Source organism: Taudactylus pleione, unplaced genomic scaffold (assembly GCF_031769625.1).
Source record: "Taudactylus pleione unplaced genomic scaffold, aTauple2 ptg000296l, whole genome shotgun sequence".
In the NCBI taxonomy this organism is placed as follows: Eukaryota; Metazoa; Chordata; class Amphibia; order Anura; family Myobatrachidae; genus Taudactylus; species Taudactylus pleione.
The window spans coordinates 15,810,914-15,832,094 of record NW_028284698.1 but is presented as its reverse complement, the minus strand read 5'-3'; the positions used below and the strand labels follow the sequence as shown (position 1 = coordinate 15,832,094).

Genomic DNA, 21,181 nt, shown 5'->3' with positions numbered 1-21,181 from the left:
TTGCGTGGGTTTCCTCCGGGTACTCCGGTTTCCTCCCACACTTCAAAAATATACTGGTAGGTTAATTGGCTCCCCACAAAAAATTGACCATAGTGTGTATATGTGTGAGCATGTGGTAGGGATTATAGAGTGTAAGCTCCACTGGGGCAGGGACAAGATGTGAATGGTAAGATATTCTCTGTAAAGCACTGCGGAATATGTGTGCGCTATATAAATAACTGGTAATAATATCCCATATTATACATGGTACCAGCGGATTCGGTATGATTTGCCGCCGGCCATGTTCAAATCCCGGCAGAGGCAGGCCGACACAGGTGGAAATCCCGAACGTCGGAAGGTAAGTACTATAAACTAACCTATTCTACCACCTAACCCTAACACTCCCTTAGGGGTGCCTAACCCTAACCTCCCCCCCAAGTGCTAACCCTAATCCCCCCTCTAAGTGCCTAAACCTAACCCCCCTTCCCCGCCGCCTAAACCTAAGTCCCCCGGGGGGGGGGGTGCCTAATCCTAACCTCCCCCCGGGGGTACCTAACCCACCCCCCCCACAGCTGTCGACGCCCGGCATTCATTCGTTCGGGATGCCGGGCGCCGGTCTCCCGGCGTAGGTAAAATGACAGGCGTCGAGATTTCCACACCTGTCATTTAACCCTTGCCGGAATTTAGCAGTCGGGAAGGCAGCGGTCGGCATTGCGTCCGCCGGCTTTCCGACTGTTTCCCGTTACCAGCTACATGGCAATATAAAGGCCCTATACGGATTCAAAACAAAACAGATAGTTGTGGTCAGCGCTTGTCCTCACTTTCGGAAATCTGCATATATCTAGCAAAAATAAAAGTATTACAATTTTTGTAGTATTTTCAGTAATAGGTACAGTGTCAACATTTTAGGAAGTATGGAAACTTTGTGATATGCCCTGTTTATGATGTTTAATATAGTTCCTTATAATTCTTTGTTGGATTTAGAATAGCTGTTTGTAGCAATTAGTGTCTTTCAATTGTTTGTATACTTCTTTTTTATGCCTGGATACTGACTCATACTTATCTACTCTCCCGGAACGTCATGGAGTGCCACAGATTTCTGGAAGAGTAGGTGACCCTCCTAAACCTAACCCCTAAACCTAACCCTAATGCCACTATTTTACAACATCATAACTGTCAACATTCTGGTTTCGACATTATGAATGCTGACATTGACAATGTGGATTAGTGACTGCATACTGCACAGAACACATTGCTGATGATCACAGAGGCCAGCTAGAAAATAATTCATTCATTGTTAAGCAGGCACTGAACACATTGCTGACCCATGATAGCCTAGCCACCAATAATGCCATTCAGGAGAAGCATCATTGGGCCCATTGCAAATCACAAATTTACTAAGAATCATGTTGGCCAAATCGACAAGATTCGCACACCCAAATCACACGTCAATGCCCAAAATCAATGCACTTGTTTTAGAAATCATTTTGAGATGTGAATATCACTTTAATTAAATGAAACATCAGCATCCAATATATTTGATAGACTACATGTATGAAAAACACATTGTTAGGGTGCCTCTTTTTCTGCAGCATATAATTGGCATGCTAATTATTGACATTGTTGAAAATGTCACTTAGCAGTGAAGTATGGCCATCATTCAGACCCACTCGCGAGCGGCTGTCCGCTCGCAAGTGGGTCGATGGTCCCCACTGCGCATGCGCACGACGGAGGGAGCTCCGTCGTGCGCATGCGCGAGACCCGACGAGCGAAGGACTTTCCTTCGCTCGGAGTGTCTCATCAAAGGGGGCGTGCTGTCGATGGTGACTGACAGCACGCCCCCTTTGGTGGGCGTGCCGGGGGCGTGCCTGCCAGACGGAGGCGTTCCCAAGGGAACGCCTACCGTCTGAAGCCGGCCCCACTGACATCACTAGTGATGTCAGAGGGAGTGATTTTGGCTCTGATAGAGCCAAAATCACTTCTGGCCTTGCGGTTGAAAAACCCAACCGCAGGCTTTTGCTCGCAGTTTCGATGGTCGCGAGACCATCGCGACCATCATCCTGCGCGCTCGTATATGCTGTGGGTGGTGACCCACAGCTATACGAGCGTCCAGGAGGACGCTCCATATTAATGGAGGTGGGCCCTGATTCAGAGCAAGCGCTCTGGTCAGAGCGTCCGGCTCTGAATCAGGGCCAGTCCCTTTATGTCACACACACTTTCTCATTAAAATGTCAGTGTGTGTTACACATTTTTATTTTCTAAAGTATTCCTAGTCATTTAACCATTTGAAGGTGTGTTAGTTAGAAAATATAAATTAGAACATGATAACTGGTTATATATTCTAATAGAAAATAAATAAAACAATTAACTTTTAATGAACAAGTTTTATTATGTCAATACCTGCATATTATGTTCTTACAGGCTTTTACGGAAAGTATTCTTGTTAGAAAAAATAAATTCTCTCCAAAAGGGGACAAACATAAATATAAATACCTCTATTTTTTAAACATACAGATGTGTCATATTTTTTTTTTGGTGCAGCATAGAACTAAAAGTGCAACATACTTGTATTTCAGCAGCATACAACAAAAAAAGAAAAACATATTATTCAACATTATTGTCAACATCTCCTTTTAGGTGGCTGACTAGGGGAGAGTGATGATTGGCTTGGACCTACTGCTCCATTTCTGGTGCGGGCCCCACGCCTAGGTAGTGTTGGTGCAGGTGAGGGATTTTAACTGCTACCATTAGTACTTGTAGCCTCTGCCACTCATTATGGCAGAACTTAAAGTGACCATGTTTTGATTCATGTCCCTTAGCACACTGGCTAGAGTTTGGAACATGTGCAAATAACTCTCATGAAAAGTATTCTTGGCAGTAGTTTGTGTCTCAAGTGTTCAGGTCATCAATTCTGAAATCCCTGTTAAATTGTTATTATGCCTGCTCGCATTTTGGCTCACCAAAGTAGCATTAATAGCAGAAAGTCTGCTGTCACGCTTATTTAATTACCTTGTCATTTGTGACAAGTGACCCATTTGTCTGTCCATTAGGGTCACATGTTGGTCATGGAATGCTGCAATGGACGTTAGAAATGCAAAGACAGCATCACCAGACAAATTTGTTGCTGGCTCCTGTAAGTCAGGGCTGGGTGGACTTGGTGTTTGGGGTCATTGTGGTGTCACTAGAAACAGGTTTAAAGTCACCATTTCGTCTTCTGTTTCCTCAGGATGACCATTTGGCTGAATTGTTGGTGACTGAAGATCTTCAGTGTGTCTTCACTTTGTTCAGTGAATCTAAAGGAAAAGAATACGTAAGTATGAGTGCATACATGAAAAATAAGTCAACACACAACAGAATAAGCAATGGTGGACTCTGATTTCCAAACAGACAGGAGCACCTTTAATAAAAAAAACAGCTTGCTATTCCAATATGCAGATGTTTCATTTAGTGGTTGAATGGAGAAGAGGTTGATGTGTGATGCTTTTAACAAAGTTGAACATATAATCTGTTGCGCAGTTCAGTATAACAAACATGTAGCTGTACACAAGCATTTCTCATGAAGCCTTTGTATTTTTTGCAGTACATACAGAAATGTCAATAAGTTACACCTCTCTACATTGGTACTTTGCACTTTTTAGAGTAAATCCAGACACGTAACCCTAATGCTGGCCATACACCTACACGACCAGCATAAGATCCGATTCATTATACGATTTCCCTTCGATTCCCCGGAGCTCCCTGGCAGTCCCAGCAGCATGTTTGTTGTTTTTCTTAGCACAGGATCTGTCGTAAGATCAATCCTGTGTCTCACAGACTCATTAGGGAAACAGTCATTGAAATGACTTGAATTGCTGCACGATTGATCGCATGAACAAAATTAATGGCACGATCTGCACACGATACGATGGAGAAGATGTGCTGCACATCTGATCATAAGATCCGATTATAGGCGCTGCGGGAGCGCGCTTCGGATCTTATCTTACTAAAATAATACACGATTTTCACAAGATCCACCTTATGACTCATTGAAAATCTGGTAATTGGCCCGAAATCGTGCAGGTGTATGGCCAGCTAAAGTTTGCTTATTCTAAAGTACTTAAGAAGACATTTGCCTAAAATGTAAAATGTTAATGCATGCCTTTGTTCATCACCGATACTCACCAAATGGCTGCGCACAAGGAGGTGCCTGTGGCCTGGACGGGCTTTGGCCTTGTTGGGCCCCCCTATTGCCAACAGAAGTCGGTGGTGGTGGTGGTGGTTGTCTGGCAGATTGTCCTGCTGCAGATGGACCTTAAAGAAATGAAGCATGTGTAAATTACAATAGAAAAATGTCTTTATACATGTACCAAGGCGCAATATGCAAAATGTATTTATCTGGCCTCTCATCATCCTGACTTATGGGTGGTCTCATATGTTTCTTCTTTCCACTAACACTGTTGCCTGTAATGTAATGTAATTTAATGTAATGTAGTGTAATGTAGTGTAATGTAATGTAGTGTAATGTAATGTAATGTAGTGTGATGTAATGTAATGTAATGTAGTGTAATGTAATGTAGTGTAATGTAATGTAGTGTAATGTAGTGTAATGTAATGTAATGTAGTGTGATGTAATGTAATGTAATGTAATGTAATGTAGTGTGATATTTAAACAAATTGCATTAATAGAAAACCTTTTTTTTTTTTTTTTTTAAACAAAAAAACACATGCAAGAACATATGTACCAAACAACAAAAGAAAATGATTGTACATTGTCTAAAACATTACCAGAGAAGACAAGCAACTGTGCTTAGTACCAGCCTAATGTTTTACCTTTTGCACATGTGAACACAGTTGTAATGCAGTTATAGATGGCACTAATAAATAAACCTGCTTTTTTCTTGGTGACTATTAAAGTTCAAGTTTTATTTTCCCAAGCAACATACATGTGCAAGCAAATTAAAATGGCCGTGTGCTGACATACTGTATATTAGTTAACATCAATAGTTCACATATCCAGGTATGCACAAAACAATGGACATTGCGCCTAATTCAGCACAGTTCGCAATTGCGATCGCGGCTGCGTAATCGCATGCAGTTCTGCTGCGAAAATATGCTGTTTGCTACCGCTCAGCCTGCATTGAGATACCCACTACCGCCTTCTCACATCCGTAACACCTTGCAGTTCTGCGTGCACATCAGCAGGGCAGCCATCAGGGGGTACGGCCGGGCCTAAAGTCCGACGCCTGCTCATAAAGGGGGCCAGGGCTGCAGCAGAGTGGATAAGCACCATCAGCATATTGAAAGTGGCGCCGGCCGCAAACCAATCTGAGCTCGTGGAGCAGCGGCCAATCAGGATTATTCCCGTGGTGGAGACAGATCAGGTACATAGGCTCCTGCTCTTCCACCTTTACCCTACTCTCCCACTGCTCTCCCACCCTTACCCTCACCCTGCTCTCCCACCCTCACCCTGCTCTCACACCGTCACCCCGCTCCCACACTCCTCAAACACCCACACTCTCACCACAGCCCAAACTTTGAACTGGTTTATGCTCCAGTAATGCCCCACCCATATTATCCATAGCAATACCCACCTCTGAAAAACTGCCCCCCACCGAAAGGGAGGGAACCTGTCTGTTTTGAGAGTCCCGGGCCCCACAATCTCTGATGGCAGCCCTGCACATCGGTAACATCGGACCCTCACGCACAATTACAGCAGCTCTGACCTGTCTCAGAAATTGCAAGTCTCATTGCACACAGTGAGTACACAAGCTGCGTATGCCATCACAGTGCCTAATTTATGCAACCCATGCAACGGCGTTCAAACGGACAGGCACGTCTGCATTTCTCCGACCACTCCCACCGTCACCGCTCCCAAATGCTGATGTCCTGTCACTCACTCTGCGATGGATTTCTATGTGTATGCATGAACGCTGTGCGATCGCAATGCTGTTGCTGCGCATATGCACCATCAGACGTTCTGAGTACATGGTTGCGATTGCAATCCATGTTGAATCAGGCCCATTGTTTGCTAAGTACAGAGCTGCAACTAGACTTTTTGGTGCCCTGTGCCAGAGAGAGCATTGGCACCGTCCATTTTTTAAAAAGGTACATAAAATAGTGCACCTGAAAAAGGGCCATGGCTTCATGGGGAAGGGTCAGGGAAGAGATAGGAGTATTCCTGGGGCAGCCAGGAGATGCTGGGGATAAAAGAAGAGGAAGCTACATGTGAGAATGATAATAAACAGGAAAATTGACAGGCCCAAACAGCGCCCCCTGCCTTGCGGTGCCCTGTGCCACGTGTCGAGGACATGCACAGCCTCAACCACCTCTGGCGGGATGATGGAATGCAAGGGCTCTTTAAACTCCAGCCACTCCATTTGAAAGGGGTTAAGACCCCGATGTGTGACAGTTACATCCCGGCAATACATAGTTTGTTATCGCCACCATAAGCATTGATAAGGAATTACAATTATCGGGTCTAAAACCCGATAATTAATAAATAATCCCCTAGGAGGGGTATTCAATATGAAACGTTAACTTCACTGTCGAAGTTAACGTTTCATATCGGAGTTTTTACCTGCGTTAAAGTATCGGGCGCGCTCCCGCTTATACCCGTATTCAATATAAAATTAACGAAAACGGGAAACTCCGAAGTTGGATTTGCGTAAAGTTACGAATTTTTCCTTCAAAAAATTGTAAGACCCCCTAAAGTAGTAAAAACATGGGGGATCACTATGGGTACCCCCGTTTTAGCCTTTAATTGAAAGTCGGGGATTTAAATAGCCGCAGCAGGTGTTTTTTTTCCGACATTGAAGAAGTGATGCAGAAGAGCACTTAGATTATTTTTTTTCGTTTTTTTAAGTGGTCCCATCAAAATTGGGGTTCATGAAAATGGGTACTAGCATATTTTTATGTCCCTAAAGTAAGTTTTTAAAAATTCTGCATTTGTGCACCTGCCGCTATAATTCTATTCTTCAAAACACCTGCCGCATACTTGCAGGATAGCCCTGAACCTATTTCTCTATTGTTATACAATTTTTTCCCATTTTTTTTATTAATTTTTTGGGGTGTCCCTATTTTTTTTTTAAAACTTTTTTTGACACAGTTCCTTTTTAAATGTCAGTCCCAGGGGTGCAGGCTATTTTTTTTAAGCCTGCACCCCTAAACCCCAATTCTGCACTTTTTTTCGACACCTATTCAATGGTGAAAACTTATCCCCGTTTTTTATCAAAGACTTTTCAAAACTGCGACAAGTCTTTGAAATTGAATACGGTGTAAAACTAAAACCTGCGATAATGACGTCATAGGTGCGATATTAACGCAAAAACGATGTTATCGCACCCATATTGAATACCCCTGTAAGTATTGCATAAAAACCAAATTGGACATCAAATATTGAGAACGTATCCATGGAAAACACAAATTTCAATACAATTATAAGTGTAGAAATAAAGCAGCACACATGAGATACATGGAAGTAACAAAATAATAACACACACATATACTGTGAGTGTGTGCATATAAAAAAAGAAAGTTAATGGTAAAGCAAAGAACTAAGCCATTCTGACACAAATTTGCATTAGATGGTTTAACAGATTACACATTTGTGATAGGAAAGTATGCAAATAGCAAATGAGCTTACGTTGCACTATTTACTAATCACCCATTTGTCACTTATACATAGCACAATTGTAGCTAATAGTTTATTCAAGATATATGTACTACAGCAAACAACACCCATACACAATACCCCTGCCTTACTTTGCTAAGTCACTTGTGTGTGCTATATGAATGGCAAATTCTGGCACAAGGATTTGTTTAGTCTCACTGCCAAGTCAGAAAATAAATATATATCCTACTTGAAATAGGTGTGTTATATAATATGCCGACATTCATCATGTGAAGTTGTGAACATGAGAATGTTGAAATGGTCACTGATGAATATCATCCCTAGTGACCCAAACGGTGACTTACCTGCTACTGATGGCTTCAGCGGCTCCAGTGCGGCTTCCAGGTCGGATCCATAGACCCTAACCCTACATCTAGTGCCTAACCCTAATCTTCTGAGAATGTCAACATGTTACATTTATAATGTCAACATATTAATATTACCTAATGACTACATCCCAAAATATCATGAATTGCACGAAAAACAGGCATAATTTGCTACTTATTCATGAACTTGCCCTTTGGATATTTGTAGTCATGTGTTTGTTCTAGATCAGATAAATAAAAACATTACATTACATTAAAAAAAGTCTAAAAACATAAAAATAATGCAGTTGTGTTATATTAGCAGGACCAAAACAGGAATACTAAAATTGTAAAATGGGGGAATGGGTTTACTCCAGACGCATCGTACAATTGTCTCAATTCCCCAAATGTCATTGTTTCATTGTCTTGCAGGGGGCTAACATTACATTGTGCGTATAAGGTTACTTTAAAAACTTTGGGAAATAAAAAAGAGTCAGCAGGAAGTCATGTTATAGGCTCAGCTTTCAATAGCTTGTCCTTTCACATTGGCTAGATTGGCTTTCTAGTGCGCAGTATAGGGATGGCCATCGGTGGGGTGTCCATCGGTGAGCCCATTGGTGATTACAATCAATGGGACAAAAACCATCTATGGTGAACTATCGATGGTTTGCACCCCCTCGATGGCCACTGTGGCTGGGGGCACTGCAGGCCGAAGGCCGTACAAAAATGGGGGTGGGACTTAGCAGCTGCCAGGGTCAGGGCTAAGCTCCGTCCTATCAGGGAAGAAAAAAAACCATTGGCTCCCACTATTCCATCGATTGGCGGAGAACCATTAGTTTGGCAAAACTATTTAACATCGGTCGATGGCCATCCCTAGTGCACTGTACTGATCAACTGGCCCTTTTCTGGACACACTCAGCCCACCAATGACCCTAGTAAGGCATACAAAACAAGTGGAGTGCAGCTAGTAATTTCAAGATTAAAAATACTTTTGCTGTCCAGAAGCTAAGGGCCTGATTCAGACCCGCTTGTGAGCGTACAGCGCTCGCAAGTGGGTCGATGGTGGTCCAGTGCGCACACAACGCGCGTGCGCGAGCCCCGTAGCGAGTGAGACCTTCACTTGCTCCGGAGTTTGCAGCAAAACGGGGAGGCTGTCGATGTTGATCGATAGCTCGCCCCGTTTTGTAGGCGGGTGTCGGGGGGTGGCTGAACAAATGGAGGCATTCCCGAAGGAACGCATGCCGTTTGTGGGCGGCCCTACTGACATCACTTGTGATGTCAGTAGTGGACTTCTGGCTCTATTAGAGCTGGAAGTCCACTTGACATTGCGAGTGCTGAGACCCTACCACAAGGGTCTCCTCGCAATGGCGATAATCGCGACCATCGCCAGGCCGCTCGCACAAGCTGTGAGTGGTCACCCACAGCTGTGCGAGCGGCCTGGAGGCCGGAATTAAAAAAAATAGCGTGCGCCTCTGAATCAGGCCCTAAGTACACTGACTGTTATCCCTTGACATTGAATAGACAGAGGAGTTGTCACATCACATCATATTGAAACAGAAACTATTCACTCATAAAGTCTATCAGTTTCATTCATAAACTGTGGCTTCACTCCCTGGAATAGTGGTGTTTCAATGGCTGAAACCTCTGTGATTTCATTTTAATGTAGGTCTCAAGATTTCTTTTCAATAATGTCTATGTGTTATTCACATTTAGGGGTCTATTGATTATGTTTATTATAGGGGTCAGATGGCCCCTGAAATTTAAGTCTAACTTGCTGCAAACACCAGAGCAATTCATCATTGTTCTGGTGCATACACAGCTGATCTGAAGATCAGCTATCTCAGCAAATCCGTTCACCCAGAGATGTCACAAGGAAACTGCAGACCACACCCAGGTGTCACCCTCCCAGGGGGTGACACCAAAATTCAGGCTCCTCCGCAGTGACAGTGAGCCGGGTGCTGCACTGCAAGATTATCGTGCCCTACCCGGCTCCTGACACTGGGGAGATGCCTGCATTGCAGGCACAGTCTCTGGGGGTTGCCCGGCATCTGCGGGAATGCTGGGATGATGTAAATGAGGGCTTCCCATCAGGGCCGGATTAACAATGGGGCGGATGGAGCTTCAGCTCCAGGCCCCTCATTAAAATAGGCCCACAGCATCTTCTGTTCTGCTGTAGACAGGAATTTTTTTTCCTGCTACAGCAGCCTGCTAGCGGGCATCCAAGACTCCTTCCCCTCAACCGAGAGCCGCAATTCCCCCTCCCACCCCGGGATCAAATACTGGCACAAATTGATTACATAGCGGCGCAGAGAAAGGCTTCACTAGCCTTCCCTGCACCGCATACACAGAGTCCCGCGCCTTGTGACGTCACGACGTGCGACGTCACTTAAGTTCCACCCTGTCTACGGTCCGCGGCGGTGCCCAGAAAGAAGCAGTCCGGCCACGTACTATCGTTCATCTGTGAGGGCTGTTCGACGGCTAGGGACTGTAGCTCTGAGGTGTCATGCTGGCTGCTGGTGATCGGGGGACACAGAACAGAAGCCTTTTGCTGGCTGCTGCAGTGCTGCTGATAATCCGTTTGCAGGTACTGACAAGATATATGTGTGTGTGTATATATAATATATATATATATATATAGTTAAATACATTTATATATATATATAAAAGTGCGTGTATATATTGTATATGTAGTATATATATGTACTGACAAGATATATACATATATATACACACACATATATGTATGTGTATATATTGTATATGTAGTACACATATATACTGAGCAGTATTTGTAGTATATATATATATATATATATATAGATGTGTGTGTATTATATATATATATATATATATATATATATACTGTGTATATATATATATATATATATATATATAAAAATATATATATTATGTGTGTATAGAATATATATATATATATATATATATATATATTGGATAATTGCGCAATGAGGGCCTGATTCAGACCCGGTCGAAAGTGCTGTGCGCTCGCAACTGGGTCAATGGTGGGCCAGTGCGCATGCGCACGACGGAGCCGGCTCCATCGTGCGCATGCGCGAGACCCGGATAGCGACGGGCACTCCGTCGCTCCGGGTCTCGCAACAAAGGGGGCGAGCTGTCGATGTTGAGTGACAGCTCGCCCCCTTTGGTGGGCGGGCTGGGGGAGTGGCTGCCCAAACGGAGGCGTTCCCATGTGAACGCCTCCGTTTGGGGCGGCCCCACTGACATCACGAGTGATGTCAGTGGGAGAGATTTTGGCTCTGTTAGAGCCGAAATCTCTCTGGGGCTTGCGGCAACGAGACCCTACCACAAGGGTCTCATTGCAAGCCTGATGGTCGCGATGGTCTTGACCATCGCGACCATCTTCCTGGCCGCTCGCTATAGCTGCGGGTGGTCACCCACAGCTATGCGAGCGGCCAGGAGGCCGTTCTAAAAAACCAGAAGGCCGGCCCTGATTCAGAGCGAGCGCTCGGTCAGAGCGTCCGGCTCTGAATCAGGGCCTGAGTCCACTTGTGCTTAGTCTATGACCTCTGCTCCTTAAAAGGTCGCTTCTCTTAAAAGCTTCACCCAGCCCGGTATTGTGTATTCTAGGAACAGGAAAGCAGAACACAATTGTAAAGTGTATAAACACTTTATAGTATAAAAGCAATCAGTTATACTCTGTTCAGTTAACCGGCAGGGACTCCGGAACACAGAGTGTTACAGGAGTCCTTTCGGGAAACGGTGCAAATGGGTCCTTGGAGATCAGCGAGTGCACCAAGCTTGTTCCATGCTGCTTATTTTAAACTTTGAATGTATGTAACTGATTGCTTTTATATTATAAAGTTTTTATATATTACCAATGGTACAAGCAACAGGCGGGTGAGACAGGCACTCCTCTGGACACATAAAAATGATTTAAACAGCAGCCTCTTAAGTTGAACTTTTCAGAGAACTTTTACTTTTTTTTCGTCAGGCCTGATTTTATGAATATCTTTTATGCGTCGAGAGTGCTGCTCTCACCCTTCTGTTGCATATATATATATATATATATATATATATATGTAAATATGTATATATGTATATGTTCCAAAGGGGAAAGGAGGAGATATCTCAATCTGCTCACTTCTGCTGCAGCCGTCCTGTCCTGCTATTGGGATGCCGTGCTAAAGAGAGATCTTGCAACCCCTCTCTGGTGCAGGACGTCCCAAAATGCTTTGCAAAGTTTGCCAAAAGAGGAAAGCAGGAGATATTGAAGAGATCTCCTGTTTTCCATCCACCTGCTCACTCAGCATCCATCCCCATAGATTTACATGGGGACGGTATTTACCAAGATCATGAAAGATTTATAGATCTGGTCTGCATGAGCTAACACCATCTTTACCTGTTATAGGACTGTCCTGCCGAAAAGGGATTTTGCAATCCCTCTCTGGTGGGCTACAGGACGTCCCGAAGTGCTTTGCATCCACAATCACCTCACTTCTATCTACAGCACATTTGCAACTGCTGCGCATGTGCGGCTTTCCAATAGTCACAAGGAGGTATGTAGATAGAAGTAAAGTGATTGTGGATACGTTTACTTTAATACTTTCTCATCGTCATGACGGGCTCTTATCAGAGCCCTTGTCCTAGGGATTAAAATGGATACATCCGAGCGGACCAAGAATCTCTATTGCCACAATTTTGAGTCTTATGCTGCATACACACGTAAAGATTTTCTGTCCAACCATCCAACTAGTTGATTGGTTGGAATGAAAATCTGGTGAGGTATGAAAGCAAATGACAATCAGCAATTTGCTCCCAAGTTCCCGGAAAATGGACAAAAACTCAACTTTTGATCAAACATTTAACAAACTTGTCTGACGACCATTGTTTTCTGGCATTTCAGCAAATTGCTGATCATCATTTACTCCCATACGTTACCAGATTTTTATTCCAACCAATCAACTAGTTGGATGGTTGGACAGAAAATCTTTACGTGTGTACCCAGCTTTAATTTTCAGGGGTAGACCACATAATTGAATAGATATATCCCTATAGCTATTAGTAAGGTAAGGTCTCTCTTTTTGCATATAGAGGGATTTCCCATTCATGACATCACTAGGTGACCCTCATAATAGAGGGGTTTCATATTTACATCATCATTAAGTGCCATTTTTCTTTTTTGTCATATAACAGTCACATTAACACACATTTATTTGTAGACTATCACATTAAGCGAAGAGCGGAGGGAGATTGAGGGTTTTTGAAGGTAGACGCTAGTCACTCCCTCTCCAAATATCACACCCTCTGTGAAGACCACACCCCCACATCATTAGTCACACACTCGCGGCACTAGTCACACACCCCTGCGGCCACACACAAAAGGCCCTTCAGAAATTTCAGCTCCATGCCCATGTAGACCTTAATCTGGCACTGCTTCCCATAAAGCCACGCCCTCGGATTGAAGGAGTCACGGCCTTCCTGTGAAGCCACGCCCCTTTCCTGCAAGGTCATGCCCCTTTTTGGGTGGGGCTATTTACCGCTTCGGGTGTCGTTGACCCCGTCGCCCCCATTGCTTTCACTGCTACTTTAGTAGTGGTGAAACTTGGTACTGCTGAGTCAGACTTAGCAGTGCTACTGCACAAAGGCGTGAACTCGGATTTACGCATTCGCGACTACCAGTGGAAGGAGCTGAGCAGTGCCAATACTCACAGGAGCGGTTTTGACGAAATAAACATCTGAAGATGGCGAAGGTTACCATAGTCAAGCTCCGAAATGTTGTGGATGTAGTTGGGGGGTGATACTGAAGGTGCTGCTCTTTGGGGTAGGGATGCAGGCATGGAGAGACAGTTACCTGCGCTGCTGAAGCTGCTAGGGGTTAGGCATAAAGGGAGACAGTTAGGTTTAGGGTGTGGGGAGAAGTTTAGGTTTAGACACTAGGGGGAGGTTAGGTTCAAGCACCGAGGAGGGAGGGAGGGTTAGGGTAGGGACAGGGAGAGGGTTAGGATACCGTCTGACAGGTATCCCGGGATCCAGAGTGCCGGCATCCTGTACCCATCCAAAGAGAAAGCTGTCTGATGTTCAGTATCTGAATACATCTATCCCTAGCCAACTAAACTGTTCTATAAACTATAATGCGGAAAAGCCCTGTTTAATCCCTGAAGATATCTATCTATCTGTCTATCTATAATAAAGTATCTTGGGGGTAAGCAACACCAGACCTTATTTTTTTTAAATTAATTTTTATTGCACGGAATACCTCTGTTTAAAATAGGTTGTTACTTATGGGCCAGTGCCCTGCATCTCCCCCCCCAGTTCAAAAGTTGACAGCCAGCCCATAACAACAGTCATCAGATGGGCATCGGAAAGAAGTATCCGGTGGCTGGCAACCATTGCAAATGATTTTTCCACTTGATTGGGAACATAGATGGTTGACAATCAATGGTTTCCAATGTCCATTGCAAGCTTGCAGGCTATAGTCAGATGCTTTTGCTTAGGGGTGTACAGTGGGCCTGATTCAGACCCGTTCGCGAGCACACAGCGCTCGCAAGTGGGTCGATGGTCCCCCACTGCGCGAGACCCGACCAGCGACAGGCGCTCCATCGCTACGGGTCTCGCACCAAAGCGGGGCAGCTGTCGATTGTGATTGACAACTTGCCCAGTTTTGGAGGCGGGCAGGGGGGGTGGGTGGCCAAACGGAGGCGTTCCCGAAAAAACGCCTGCCGTTTGGGGGCGGCCCACTGACATCACGAGTGATGTCAGTGGTTGAGCTTCCGGCTCTATTAGAGCCGAAAGCTCACGGGGGCTTGCAGGAACGAGACCCTACCACAAGGGTCTAGTCGCAAGAACCGATGGTCGTGACCATCGCGACCATCACCTGGCCGCTCGTTAAAGCTGTGGGTGGTCACCCACAGCTTAGCGAGCGGCCAGGAGGCAGTCTTTAAAAAAAAACAGGGACGCCCTGATTCAGAACGAGCGCTCTCAAAGAGCGTCCGGCTCTGAATCAGGCCCTGTGCGTCTGGCTGTAACAGTTACTGATAACAGTGTGCATGTCACTGGTTTGGACTTCATTAAGGTTGTTAACTGTTATTTATCATATATGAACCACATTAACTGTCCTCAGAATAGCTCCTCATCAGATGCATTTGATTTGTAATGCTGCACAGACAGCTCTGGTTGCCAGTAATCAACAACACTTATAAAATAGCAACTTCTGTACACCACTGCATCACAGGATCAGAGCTCTCACTCCAGTCCACTCCACGCAGCACCTAGTAGGGATGGGTCTCATTTCATGTTTCATCAGAAACATCGGTCAGATGGTTCCAATGTTCGATGTTTAACCATACTTGCCTACACTCCCAGAAGTCGCGGGAAGCTCCCGATTTTTCAGGTAGCCCCTCCCCCCACAAGTGTAGGCAGATCTTCCACTCACATCCTGCCCACTTCCTAGTGAAGCGGGCAGGATGTGGAGATTTACTGGGGAATTCGGGGGTCTGCAAGGAGGGGGTGGGGCTAAATGGCACAATTTGCATAATTTAACCCCACCCCCTCCTCGGGTCCGCAAATCACGGACTTTTCTGGGAAATGGGTGGGGCCTAATCGTGCCATCAGTCCGGCCTCGCCCCCCGAACCGGCCTCTAGCCGCAGCTCTCAGGGCTACTCCCAGAAAGGATGTCTATAAAGTCGGTAAGTATGTATTTAACCCTGTAATGGTGAGGATCCAATGTTTTCTCACCATCGCTAGATTTCTCCCCCGATGTTTCCCAGATGGTTTCCAATGTTTTTATTTTTTTTTAACTCTGTGCGGCTGCTGGTAGCTGCAGTTACTGTGTGTGTGATGCTGACATTTCAATACAGTTTACACACACTGCTACATTCGTGCATGCTGCTAGGGGCAGTGGCTGACAGAGTGAAAGACATTTATGGACAGCCAATCAGCAGCAGCACATAAAACAGCCCCATTCCCTTCTCACTGCCACTGGTACTGCTCAGTGAGTCACTGGCTGCATATGTGCTGCTGGGGGCAGTGGTACAGCCCTCCAATAAATAAGTGTATTTAAACCACCCTTAATACATACAGACAGAAGTGTAAGTCAACATTTCGGTATAATATAGAAAGTCCTCAGAACAATTATGTAACAAAATAAAAAAACTGCAGCCACAAATGGATGCTACTTACCCAGCTATAAATAGAGAAGATACCGATCCAGTAAATGACTGCTGGGACCATGAGGCGCAGACAGTGAGGCGCTCAAAAATTACATTCTCCCAGCATCACCAGCATACACACGGTCAGATTTTTCTTCAGATCTGAACGATAACGATTTAAAAAATTGTTCAATCGTGCATATCTGAAGGAAAATCTGACATATCTGTCAGATGAACGATTTGAACGATGCACGTTCCCGGTGGACAGATAACGATATCTGACATCTGATGTGTTTGCAGTCAGACTTGGACGATTCTATTCATTTTAATGCAGTCAAAAATCGTTAAATCGTTCAAATCGTTCATCTGACAGATCTGAGAAATCTGACCGTGTGTATGCTCCATAACGTAGAATGTCTTTTGCCGTCCGTACATACAGGCCAATCTGAAGATATTGTTAAGATTTGACTGTTCATAGATATTGCGGGATGACTTCACTTAAAGATATCTTATATCTGTCATTGTGTACACCCAATATCGTTTGTCCTGCACTACGAAGTTCAAGGTAAAACTGCATACACACGGTATGATCTGTACCACCAACGACTTGAAAGATATTTTTCAAAGATATCTTTCAGTGAAGTCATCCTGCCACATCTCTGAACAGGCAAAGTTGACAATATTGTGCAAGTTGGCCTGCATGTGCAGACGATCATAGATATCGTTATCGTTCATGCAGGAACGCGCATCGTTGGTCGTTCACTGCATAAAAATGAACAATATGAACGATATATCATTGAATGATAGCGTTATCGTTCATATCATTCATAGATATTGTACCGTGTGTACGCACCTCAAATCTTTCACCAATATCGTTCATACAGCACATCGTCTAGTGTGTATGAGGCTTCAGAAGTAACACGTCCTCACAGATCTTATAAAGGAGTTTTGCATTTTTTAAAATCCTCTGAGAGACACTTTTTTAACCCATGGACTGTATATACTGTAAGCCTCCATCAAAAAAAACCCATAAGTATGAATTCAGAAATTTATTAGTGTAATATATGTGTTTAAATGGTAGTTTACGTAAAAATAGAAACATCGTTAACATCTGATAACATCGATGTTCCAGAACGAATGATTAGGACTAAACAATGTATTGTATCCAATGTTAAAATCATCGGTACTTCCAATGTTTCTTTCGATGTCCCATCCCTACTACCTAGGCTAGCAACGCCCCCTGCAGCTCCTCTCTCCTCCCACATATACGTATAAGGGGGTAGCTCCTATCAACGGCACGCGGATCAGCTAACGCTTCTCAACCAATCAGCACTCCAGGGGTAGGGTTTACGGAGGCTACGCAGCCGTAGTAATAGAGCACGCTCACGTTGACGGCGCAGCGTACGCTAAGCTTCCAAGATGGCGTTGGCCAATGAGGGAGGCGTTGCGGCAACTGTGAAGCGGGTGCACCTAGGCATTCCGGAGGCCGTGTTTGTGGTGAGGGTCCTGTCTGTTTCCTTGTAGCCTCTGCCGCTCGGTGTGGGTAATAGGAGAGGACCAGCGGCAGGCCAGGAACGTGGGATAATTGGCTGCCCTAACTAGGAGGCTGCCATCATGGTTACCTAGGCGGCCGCATCCCTACATGGCATCATCTGTAGCAGCAGCCTCCCCCTCCCCGCGCTGTAGGAGCCTCCCCCACCGCCTACACCCACATTGCCATGCCTTACAGTGCTGTCTATACTGTATACTATCCGCCTTATATACAGTGTGGCATGTGCCCGGTACTCTCCCCCGGCTGCAGGTACCAGTCTGTTCTATATATTGTTACCGTATACACAGCGCAGTATAAGGGGCTGACCAGTGGGTGCTGCCATGCATTTAGCGGGCACAGCTCATAGCCTCCAGCACGTCCTGCATGCCTGGCTCTGACACTCCTGAGTCCTGCATGCCTGGTTCTGACACTCCTGAGTCCTGCATGCCTGGCTCTGACACTCCTGAGTCCTGCATGCCTGGCTCTGACACTCCTGAGTCCTGCATGCCTGGCTCTGACACTCCTGAGTCCTGCATGCCTGGCTCTGACACTCCTGAGTCCTGCATGCCTGGCTCTGACACTCCTGAGTCCTGCATGCCTGGCTCTGACACTCCTGAGTCCTGCATGCCTGGCTCTGACACTCCTGAGTCCTGCATGCCTGGCTCTGACACTCCTGAGTCCTGCATGCCTGGCTCTGACACTCCTGAGTCCTGCATGCCTGGCTCTGACGCTCCTTTTTTATATCTAATGTCCAGAGCAATTATTTTACATCTGAGCTGGTTAATTCCCATCTCTCTGTAGTCATAAAGATAACTCTTAAGTAGTTAAGTTAATTACAGGGACATATTCTCAGCAGCTGACATGAGTTTGTATTTTGGCCCCATCAGTCTGTTTTTCATCCCCGTAATGTAGAGTAAGAGGCTGGATACATTAGCTTTGGTGTATGTGCTGAAATAGGTGATTGGGTTGTTTTTCTACGAACTATGGTGGAGAGTTATGTAGACAAGTGCACAGAAAAGTTGACGTTACCGGCATACTGACTATGGCAGAGGTTCCCAAACGCAGTCCTCAAGGCTCCCCAACACTTCAGGTTTTAGAGAGATCCATTGTTAAGCATCGGTGGTTATATCACATTGAATTTGGTACTAATTGAAACACCTGTGCTCAACCATGGTTATCTCTAAAACCTGAACTGTTGGGGAACCTTGAGGACCGTGATTGGGAACCTCTGGACTATGGCAACTAGAGAAAGCTAAATTGATACAACACATTGGGTATAAACAAATGTCTGTATATAGACCTGAAATACTGATGTCATGCACATTGGAGTCCTTTGTCAGTATTGAATGTGATTTGATCTGAATTAAGAGGTTACAAAATGTTTGTTTGCAATTTAGAAAGTGTCTTGGGTAAACTCCTCCCCTTTTTTTTTTTTTTTTTTTTAAATCTTTGAGACAATAAGACATTCAGAAGTCCCTTAAGCTGGGTAAATGCTCGATTTATTGTTCAGTCGTACGACGAATGATCTATCGCTAGTGCATCGGCGGATTACTGACGTCTGATGTTGTTCAGACATATTAGGTCGGCCATGCAGTACAGCAGATGCCATATAATCTCGACATGTCTGGCTGTGTGTGCGGGCGATCCACTGACCACCCGTACACTGGCCACAGGAACTGCCTATGCTGACATCACAACTGGGTGGGCATTTAATACAAGTCAGGGCTTGACAAATTTCTCTAAAATCTAGTAGCCAGGATGATATTGTAGGAGCCAGACCCCCCGCCGCCCCCCAAAATTTTTTTTACAGGAGCGAGTAAGGAGCACAGCTCTGTCTGTTATGCAACCTTTATACACACTACACTAGTCCATAATGAACTGGTCACAGTTGAATGGATGCAGTAAAATGGAGGCCCCCTCAGTGCTCTTCACAACTCCCCTGCTCCACCCCCAGTAATAACAAGCCACATTTCACATAAAACAATGGTGCTAGAAAATACAACATGGTCACACCACTATCCCTCTGAATCTGCTCCGCAAACCCTGGCCACGCATAGACGCTACTACCGGAGAGCTCTATGCAGCCGGAGATAGGAGACAGTAGACAGCCAGGACATACAGGAGGATCAGTGTAGACTGGGACAGACAACAGGGATCAGAGCAGGCCATGATGGAGAGGAGTCAACAGCGCAGGCCGGGACGGACACAGGCACAGCAGGCGACACTTAGCACATGCACTCCTGTGCATGATATGAACACAGCAATACTATAGGCACAAATCTCTGCCAGAACTGATGAGGATCTGCTGCCTTCCTCACTGCAAAATCTAGTAGCCAGGCAGCAAAATCTGGTAGCCATGGCGACCTGGCCCCTGGGATTTGTCGAGCCCACGAGTTGTGCCCTTTTAATTCACCTTGAGTTGTGATATTAGGCCAGTCGGTAAGTGTGTATTGCTTACCAGATTGGCCTCTCAGTGTGACTGCTCCTGAGTCACTCAAGTGTGTACACAGCATTACATTTTTTTTTTTTTTTTTCCTTTTATATATCTATAAATACGCACTGTTTGAAGTGTATACTAGAACAGTTCAACAAACTGGTCAAGTGCTAAAAGTAGTTAAATTAGTGTCAGATTTGTAAGTATCCTGTTTGCTGAAAAAGTCTTTGTTAAAGTGTCCCTTTCTGTATAAATTAGGAATTCAATTGTTTTTATCGCGGCTGTAATGAATGGCTGTCCAAAACAATTGAATTGCTCAACAGGCGGCCATTACTGTTCACGATGCTACAAACAATTGAATTCCCTCCTTAGAGCCTTAAGCGAGGTACACACTGACATCAGAACGAATGCCTGTGAAAAGTGATTGTGCGTCCATACTGAACGATTTTAATGAGTGACTGAATGATCACCGTTCCGTTATTCATTAACAATGCACTGGCCGCTAGTGGTATCGCTAGGTTTGATGTGAAGCACATGAAACCTGGCGACTGTCACTAGCGACCGCGTGAGCGTGCAATAATGTGTGAATACTGAGCGATCTAGGCGATACGTCGTTTCGAAACTGCAAATCGTCCTGACCGCTCCAGTGTGTACTTGGCTTTACATTGTCTTGCTACAATCATCATGCAAATTTTGACCAACTCGTTCAAGGGTCTCTTTGCATTAACTGGCACAGGGAGCAAGAATGTGGGCAGTCTGACGTGGCACAATGAGAGGAGCAGCTCGTCCTAATCCTAACACTTAGACCCCCCCTGCGATAAGTGCCAAGAGTACCAACAACTTACCTTAGTTCGGGCTGGTGTTTTGGCATCGGGATTTAGATAGGTGTTGGTGTTTCGACGCCTATCTTCAATCCCTTGACAGGATTCCCATATCTACATCCCCTTTGCAACATATCTGTGCTCTCTATGTTCTATACATCAATCAAATTAAATTCCTCTTGCTAACCTTACATTAATTTATGTAAGGCTAAATGATTATGCATGTACTTAGATTTGCTCACGTGAAATGAATACAGAATATTACAGCACCTGAAGGAGGCCAGGAGATTTCAGAATTCTTGTAGACATCATTGAACATAGTCTGTCAGAATA

General features: G+C 44.9%; 1 protein-coding gene and 1 long non-coding RNA gene across 2 annotated transcripts in view; one reads left to right on the top strand and one right to left on the bottom strand.

Annotated features, from left to right (window-relative positions):
* Positions 1-2,456: 2,456 nt before the first annotated feature.
* LOC148511738 (uncharacterized) lies at positions 2,457-18,683 on the bottom strand. The gene is made up of 3 exons (XR_015880239.1): positions 18,623-18,683; positions 4,141-4,269; positions 2,457-3,272 (listed from the first exon to the last, which is right to left on the bottom strand). It is a non-coding gene; the product is annotated as an uncharacterized LOC148511738 (long non-coding RNA).
* VBP1 (VHL binding protein 1) overlaps positions 17,406-21,181 on the top strand; it is a 16,498-nt gene continuing 12,722 nt past the window's right edge. Inside the window, exon 1 of the mRNA XM_088482933.1 lies at positions 17,406-17,559. Coding sequence (XP_088339059.1) covers positions 17,482-17,559 — 78 coding nt within the window. The 5' untranslated portion in view covers positions 17,406-17,481. The remainder of the gene's footprint in view (positions 17,560-21,181) is intronic.